Source organism: Apium graveolens, chromosome 8, assembly GCF_009905375.1.
Source record: "Apium graveolens cultivar Ventura chromosome 8, ASM990537v1, whole genome shotgun sequence".
NCBI lineage: Eukaryota > Viridiplantae > Streptophyta > Magnoliopsida > Apiales > Apiaceae > Apium > Apium graveolens.
Window position 1 is genome coordinate 148493504 of NC_133654.1, and position 8418 is coordinate 148501921.

At 34.5% G+C, this 8418-nt stretch overlaps 1 protein-coding gene across 3 annotated transcripts; it reads left to right on the plus strand.

Annotated features, from left to right (window-relative positions):
- The first annotated feature begins 5792 nt into the window (after window positions 1–5792).
- Window positions 5793–8125, plus strand: LOC141676783 (uncharacterized). 3 transcript variants are annotated; one of them, XR_012557138.1, is made up of 7 exons: window positions 5794–6072; window positions 6193–6291; window positions 6360–6453; window positions 6548–6667; window positions 7034–7082; window positions 7523–7729; window positions 7814–8125. XR_012557138.1 is itself a non-coding variant. In XM_074482494.1 (5 exons), the coding sequence occupies exons 1-4, from the start codon at window positions 5935–5937 to the stop codon at window positions 7546–7548; spliced, it is 312 nt and encodes a 103-aa protein (XP_074338595.1). In that variant the 5' UTR covers window positions 5801–5934; the 3' UTR covers window positions 7549–7729; window positions 7814–8125. The 3 variants fall into 3 exon arrangements, 1 of the variants encoding a protein (XP_074338595.1); XR_012557137.1 differs by having other exon boundaries at window positions 5793–6072; window positions 6360–6667; XM_074482494.1 differs by lacking the exons at window positions 6360–6453; window positions 6548–6667 and having other exon boundaries at window positions 5801–6072.
- The last annotated feature ends 293 nt before the right edge of the window (window positions 8126–8418 follow it).

Below are 8418 nucleotides of genomic sequence, written 5' to 3' on the forward strand. Positions count from 1 at the left end.
TTTTGCTTTTGTTTTAATTATTTACCTTTTAACCATGGTGATTTTTGTGTGGCTTGAAATCAACCACACTTCCTTCCCTTTTGGTCATGCTTAGGTCATCCATCTTATGTCATCTTCCCATGCTTGTCCTCTTCTTATTGGTTTGATGACATCATCCTCACTAACCTCTTTGATTAGCTCCTAATTACTTGGCTAATGACCGCTGATCTGTTATACGGTTCGCTTAACTTTCGTTTTCGTTTATCGTTTGAGGGATCATACCCGGGATCTTATTACTTGGGTTTCCTTAACCTTTCTCAATACATTATATTTCTTTTATGATCCTCTCTTATAATCCTTGAATTTAAATCCTTTTTATCATGTTACCTTATACCCAATTCTTTCGGTATCTGGTGGATTTTTGGGAAAAAATCAAAGTGTTCGAATTTGGATTCTGACGATCTTTACATACATTTATATATCATATAGAGTAATAATAAGACCTCAGAATAACAATAAAAGAACCCCTACATAGTATTGCATGAAAAGTTTTCTTATTCAACATAATCAGCAAAAACACTATTCATAAGGGTTACAAAAAGTTCAAAATTTTGGGGTTATTACACAAACTGTGCATTCATATTCTGTGTAGACATAGCATTCATAGGCATAGGAGGCATGGCATTCATGTTGGGAAATTGAGGTGGCACAGATATGGAAGTAGGCATGACAGATTTGAAATTAAGAGATAAATGATTTACACTGCCACACTTGACACAGATTTTTCTTGGAGCATATTTATGAGGTGTGTAGTTATTGTGTTTGTTAATCCCTACTTTACCATTTCTATTATTCTTCTTTTTAACCTCTGTTTTAACCTCAATCTTTTCAAGTCTGTCACTCAATTGCTTGACAGTCATATGACCAACATTAGCCTTTTTCCCTTTCTTAGCTTGACTCGATTCTCCTGTAATAAAATTCTTGGAAACTGATCCATACTTTTCATTTAACTTAATGAGTTTGGCTTTACTGATAGGCTTGCTCACAGTCGACGGATGAAGATCAACATCACAAGATGGATAACCTTTTTTGTTATCCGACAGATGACCCTCAACATCCGTCGAGTCTACATCTGTTAGCACTCCTTCCACTAAATTTGAATCTAGCTTCTCCCTGTTCTTCTTCCAGGCTGCATCATAAAAGGACTCGATCCCTTGAACTTTGGTGATTTGAGCATGAACATCTCTAGATGTTTTCCATGCCTTAATCACCTCATGTTCACGTTCAAGTTGCTTCTTTAAAATTTCTTCTTTCTTCAAGGACTCAGTTAATTCCTCCTTGGCAATCTTACACTCAATTCTTAATTTTTCAAAATCAATGAACTGAGACTCTAGCACATTATTCCTCTCACTTAAAAACAAATTGTTTTATTTGATTTTAGCATTTTCTTTAGTAAGAGACTTAAGTGTAACACGCAAATGATATAACTCTGTAGACATGTCATTTATAGCATCATTACACTCAGCTTTAGATAAATGTGCAAGGTTTGTAGTAATTACCTGATTACTTGAAGAACTTGTCTCTGTTTCATCAGACTTGGCCATTAAGGCTAGATTGACATAGCTGACATCTTCATCTTCATCCAGATCATCTGTTGCCCAGTCATTTTTCTGTGTAATGAAAGCCCTTTCCTTTTGAGCAACTCAAAGTATTTCTGTTTATAATCCAGAAGCTCAAACTTCTTTTTGTTGGAATCTGACTTTCTACACTCACTGGCAAAGTGCCCTGCCAAGCCACATTTGAAACATTTGAATTTTGATTTATCTACCATGTTTCTATTTGGCTTGGCTGCTCCAAAGTTCTTCTTGAACTTGAGCTTGGTAAATCTTCTGGAAAGAAATGCTAGATGTTCATCAATGTCCTCCATGTCATCTTGGCTCAAAGAATCTTCATTTTCAGCTACCAGTCCCTTGCCCTTGTTTTCACAGACCCTTGAAGTTGATTCAACAGCTTCCATCTTCATCTCCTTCTCTTTTTCTAACTCAGCAACTAGTGTAATGGATCCTTCTTTCTTCTTTCCTCTCTCCATCCTCTCATCTTGCTCTATTTCAAGCTCATAAGTCTTCAGGATGCCATACAGTCTCTCCAAAGTAAACTCCTTATAATCTTGAGAGTTTCTTAATGAGACTGTCATTGGTTTCCATTTTTAGGAAGAGATTTAAGGAATTTCAGATTGGAGTCTTTTGTCTGATAGACCCTTTCATGCAGCTTCAGAGCATTTAGTAGTTTTTGAAACCTACTAAAGATGTCAGTCAGAGACTCACTTTCTTCGCTGTGAAAATGCTCATATTGCTGAATCAGTAGTTGCATCTTGTTTTCTCTAACTTGCTCAGTGCCATCACAGATAATCTGTATAGTATCCCAAACATCCTTGGCAGTTTTGCAATTGATGATTTTGTCAAACATATCACCATCAACTCCATTGAACAAAATATTCATGGCATTCTTATCTTTCCTGACTTGTTCAATATCAGGATCAGACCATTCATGCCTTGGCTTGGGGATGATGGCTCATTTCCAGTTGCAGCTCTCATAGGTATATGAGGGCCTCTTTCTATGCAATCTACATAGGCCTCATCTTGAGAAAGTAAATGAAGATGCATCTTTACCTTCCAGTGATGGTAATTATCTTTATCTAGAAAAGGAATCTTGACTCCAACATCCTTCTTGTTCATCTTGCTATTTTGTTGATCTTTAAACTCTTTATCTATCAAGAGCATGCTCTGATACCAATTGTTAGTCCCTTAACAATTCAACAAGAATACAGAAGGGGGGTTGAATGGAATTCTTGAAACTTTTTCTTAAATAAAATTGTTCTAACTTAAATATATATATATATATATATATCAGTGTGATTTGATTTGCAGAGTGCGGAATAATAACTTCAAACGAATCAAAACACAAGTAATTAAAAACACAAGTCTTTAAAAAACTTTCTGGTGGATTTGAATGTATCCACCAGAGATATATAATATATATCGAGAGAACTCTGTGTAGCAAAATGCTCACAACTGCTTACAAATGTAGAACAACTAAGAATGCAGAGAAATACTAAGAATACAGCTTACAAATGTTTCTCTGTTGGTTGCTTAGTTAGTTATTCTATTTGTTGTTTCTTGGTTTATATATCACCAAGATTACAAAGTAATAAGACAGGATAATAAAACAAAAACTATCAAGTCTACTACTATGCTACTTCATTACTCTATTCCATCATCTTTGAATATCTTCATAATAGCATGGAAATAACAATGCTTCTTTGTTCTCTAAAACCCAGTTGAATAGGCTTCCACATTCCATTTGCATACACTCGACGCATGTGACTGTGTTGTCACTGTCAACAGATATTTGATATCTTTATCCGTCGGGTTCATGATCATCCGTCGAGTTATCTAGTTGATCGATCATCCGTCCAATGGCATTGTTGTTTATCCGTCGGGTAGCAATCTGACACTTGACTTCATTTCATTTATGCAAGATTACAAGACATCATCTATGTACAATTAATCAACCTATTATGCATATCTAGATAAAGTCAACATGACTTCAGTACTACTTACAGAATCTAAACAATGGTATATGCAGAAATGTGCTACAGACTTATTGTCACATAAGCTACTCACTCAACGTATAATAAATCATTATCCGCCGGGATTATATTGAGTCATCCGTCGGGACTATAATCCTTATCCGTCGAGTGCTCCAATTTTCACTAAGTAAAATCTACCAAGGTGTTCTGTTAATGAAATCATCAAGTTCACAACATATACACAACATTTATTGATAAAAATAATTACACGTGATATCCCGGATGTTACACGGTGGGTCTTGTGCCTTATCAGTTCAATCCGTATATATAACTGCTATATATATGTATGTGCATAATCTGTATATATGTGTATAATCCGTGTGTGTGTGCGAGTGTTGGTGCGTGTGTTTGTATGTGTGGCGACGTGTGACCGCGTGTGTGGGTGGCTGTGTTTCTCGGTTATGTTTGCTATTGGGCTTTTGTGTTGGGCCGTTTGTGTGCAGTTTGGGCTTGACCTGTTGCAATTTTAATTTTGGTTCACTTTTTATTTGCAGGGAATTATTGATACATAATTCGTGATATTAAATTCTATTTTCTCGAAAAATGGTTTTAATAATCAGTAAAATTTATTTGGATACCCGAACATTTTTGGGCACCAATAAATTTTGCCTACCGTTCGCCATGAATTTATACGAGCAGACGGTGGATGGTGTCCTAAATATTTTAAATAAATAAAATGAATTGTGTAAATTATTTTTTCGAACATAAATAAATGCATGTGCAATGATTTGTATTGGATTATAAATTATGAATTGGATTTGTTGAGAAATTGACGTCGATTGATGTTTCGACGGGTAGGTCTATAAATAGAGGAGTCGCGGTCCGAATTTTCTGAAAATTATTTTTAAATATGAACCAAACCCTGATTGTTACGTGAATTATTATTACGTGTACAATATCATATGAATATGTACGAGTCGAGAATCATTAACGTTGGCTAATTGTCTAGCTAGGATATGTCAAGTATAACTGGTCGTCTAACCTAGGATGTTTCGATTTTGTAGGTTCGAGTCGAGGGACCCAGTAGTAAAGTTGATCTAAAGTTAAGCCAGTGTTAGCTGTAAAGCTTCGCAAGGCAAGTACCCCTGAACAATCTTTTACAGTTCAGTATATATGAATAATTGTTGATTTAATTTACATACTGAAACAAAACGCTTTAAGTTACGTATCTCCCGTATTTATAAATGTTTATTAACTTATGTTTTGGGGGAAAAGTAACTTCTGAAAAAATGCCTATCTCTAGTCTGTAAATTAAAATTGGAAACATTTTGAAAAGTGTGTTGTGAGGAAATTATTTTAAAAGAGGTAGGTATAAGTGGTTTTAGAAACTGGATAAAACGGATCATATATTGGATAGTTGCATAAGAGGCCTGTAACGGCCCAGCGGGTTTGCGTAAGAGTCTAAGTCGGTTGCGCACCGTATTTAAATCGCTTAGTCCAGCGTGACAGAGACCTAACTAGTCTTTGAGTTACGGAACAAGTTTGTGGTGGGATAGACTAATCAGCTGTCCCTACGATTCGTCCAATTATATATCTGATTTTGGTTTAGTGCACTACGCCATAGATGGCCTAACTGAACATTTGAGGGGGGGTTACCTTAGATTGTGTTACTATAGATGTGAAATTTTCACCCTATCACAACACCTACACTATGCCCCTATCACAACACCTACACTATGCGGGTTACTAAACCTATAATATTGTGTTGCCATAGGTCACTTAGGTGTTAAGTAGAGGTAACATGATACATTGTGTTGCTATAGACTAAAAATAAAGAAAAATTTAAATTTAATACAAAAATAAAATTTATTTTATTAATATTTGATTTGAATAAATAATTCATGTATTTGTCTTGGATAATACTATTATATAAAATAATTGATTTATGAACATATCGTAACAAGTAAAATAGTTTATTTAAATATAAAATTATTTAATAATTATTTTGATAAATTTAAATAATTTTTATTATAAAATTACTTTTTTAATTATTTATTCTGATGTAATAATTTATTTTTACAAACTAATCTGTAGTTTTATTGTAATAATTATAATATGCAGAATTAAAAAGATTAGAAATATTTGGATAAAAAATGAAATAATAACAAATTAAATGGGATGGGGTGAATGGAAAATTAAATGGGCTAAATCTGCAGAAAAATTAGTTTGGGCGCGGGACTTGAAAATTTTGGACATAGGTAAAGAGGGAAATTATTTTGGGAAAAGTTATAATCTCATCCTCAGTCTCCTTTGAGAAAAAGGGGCGGAAATTAGGGTTAAGGAGCATCGAGCTCCGGCAACCTCGAATGTTCCGGCAGTGGTGCCGCTCCTCCTGCTACTCTAGCCGAGTTCACTGTCGACGGCTCTGCTGGCTTTGTTTTCTTCGACGTCAGAATAGTCAAACGACTGTTATTGGATCTCCTGGTAATCCAATTTGGAATCAGGTGAGTTTGTTACCGTATTAGCATTCAAGTTTGACTCTGCCACTTGCTAATATTATGTAATGTACAAGAACGCTAAATTTATATAAAGCTACTGACTTTGTCTATATTTCATTTTTACAGGATTTTAATATGTTAGTTACCAATCCTAGAAAACAAAGATTATATATTCAAGTAAATGACTCCCTCGGATTTGCAGATTTAACTACTGGAACTGGAGAGGTAACAATTCTACTCCTTTTCCAGAATTAAAATATGGTTATAGTTATACTGGGATCTTGTTTGTGCAGTATCATTCGACATTTGTGTTTAGACTCTTCAAGTGGCTCTTTGGTTATCTATGATGCATCTATCTTAAATGCATCTAATTACAACATATAAAGCGTAAGCCACTCCTTGCTCTAATATGACTTGGGTTCAAACAATAGATGGTAACCACAACTAAGTCTAAGGTTATAGTTGTACTTGCTAATTCCAGGTATAACCTTTGGAGTCTGCCATTTTCATGTTTTAATCTTGTCATTTTTAGCGGCAGAAACATGTTAGTAAAACCCAAGAAAGAGCAAGATCCCAAGTCGTAGCGCAATAGCAGGTCCAGGTACAACTCCTGTAAAACAGGACTCTGTGAATTTGAATGGATTTGAAACCAGCTTTTGGCTTTAATCTGGATGTGCTTGTTTTTTATAATTCATATCCTCCATATATGCTGTCCAACTATGCAGTCCTCTCTTTTGTTCTGGTCTGTTTCTAATTCAAAAGTTATGTGGTTGTTAGTTACGTTGTAACTGCTTCCTTTGTTATATGTTTCTCGGGTTCTGGTTTGTTAATTCTTATGTTTAAGTGTTTTCTGGTTTGTTTCGAAAGTAATCTGGTTGCTAATCACATTGTACGTCTCCCTCCTTGGATTTTTGTTGATTGCTTCTTCTTTGTAATTCATATGATGATATGATCCTTACTTTGGTAGGGAGAAGTGTGCTGCAATCAAGATTCAGTCTGTGTTTCGAGGCTATCTGGTAATTGAGCTTCTTCTCTTTGGTTGATTGTTTCAATACCATCATCTTGATTTAAAACATCTGATGGTTTTAGACAGTAACTAGTGTATGATCAGTGATCCTAGGGTAAAATTATAATTAAACTTTACAGAAATTTATGAGCTCATTCAATATTGAAATGCCCAGCATTACTAGTTTAGTCATGCCATTATTTGTACGGCAACCAGTACTCAGATTGTTATATGATCATGTTTCAGTTAGAAATCTCTGAAATTAGGAAGATCACACAAATAAAGTTTTGAATTTTTGAAATGTACCCTCTTTATGTTAGTCTTGGAGGACTACCCTGTTATAGTAGTTAATGGTTCTCTAGTTTTGTTTGTTCCGGTACATTTTCTACCTGTTTAGTTAATTTTGTGTTTTTTTTAACCTGTGGCTATCTAATTATAATGAATTGCCAGTCACGGAAAGCTCTTCGGGCTCTTAAAGGTCTGGTAAAACTACAAGCTCTTGTTCGAGGTTACCTTGTTAGAAAGCGAGCTGCTGCCACTCTTTATAGTATGCAAGCTCTGGTCAGAGCTCAAGCCTCTATGAGATCTCAGAGGGCTCGTCGTTCTTTCATCCAAGATCAGCATTGTCAATCAGTAACTCGACATAGAAAGTCTATCGTAAGCATCAATTAGTATTTAGCCAGTTTTTACTATTTTTTTAACTTGTTTTGCTAATATGTCAATGATTATTATGTTTCTTAGGAGAAATTTGAGGAGAAATGAATTTCATAGCAAGAGGTCTTTGGCTTCTTTTGAGACAAAAGTATACTGCTTTTGAAGAGAGCCCCAAAAATGTTGAAATCGACATATACTTGTAATTCATATGATGATATGATCCTTACTTTGGTATTCTTTGTAATTATTGATTCTTGTACTTGTTTTTGTCTTGGTGGATAAAGTTTTGGTTTTGTTAAATGTAGGAGGTAATGAGGTAATTGATCACTGGTTAACAACATATTAGGGATGTAATACGGGTTTTTGTTTGTTTAAATATATCGTATAATTCATCTTTTAGTTGCTGAATTTCCACATGCTCAATTTCTTAGAGAGGTTCAGGGGACATGTTCGTTATTAAAGTAAGAGATGGAAATCACAATTGAAGCTCAAGAGGATTAGAATAGCGTTAAAATACACAACACATATATGGATTGTAGTACATACCGACAATACTTGATTGTGTACTTTTTCGAATTTTTTTTGATGTTATAATGTAGTTTTTATAGAGTTTGATTCATTTTTTGTACTAATTCAAAAGTTTATATTTATTAATGTAAACTGAGTGTTACTATAATTATTTTAAGAATATT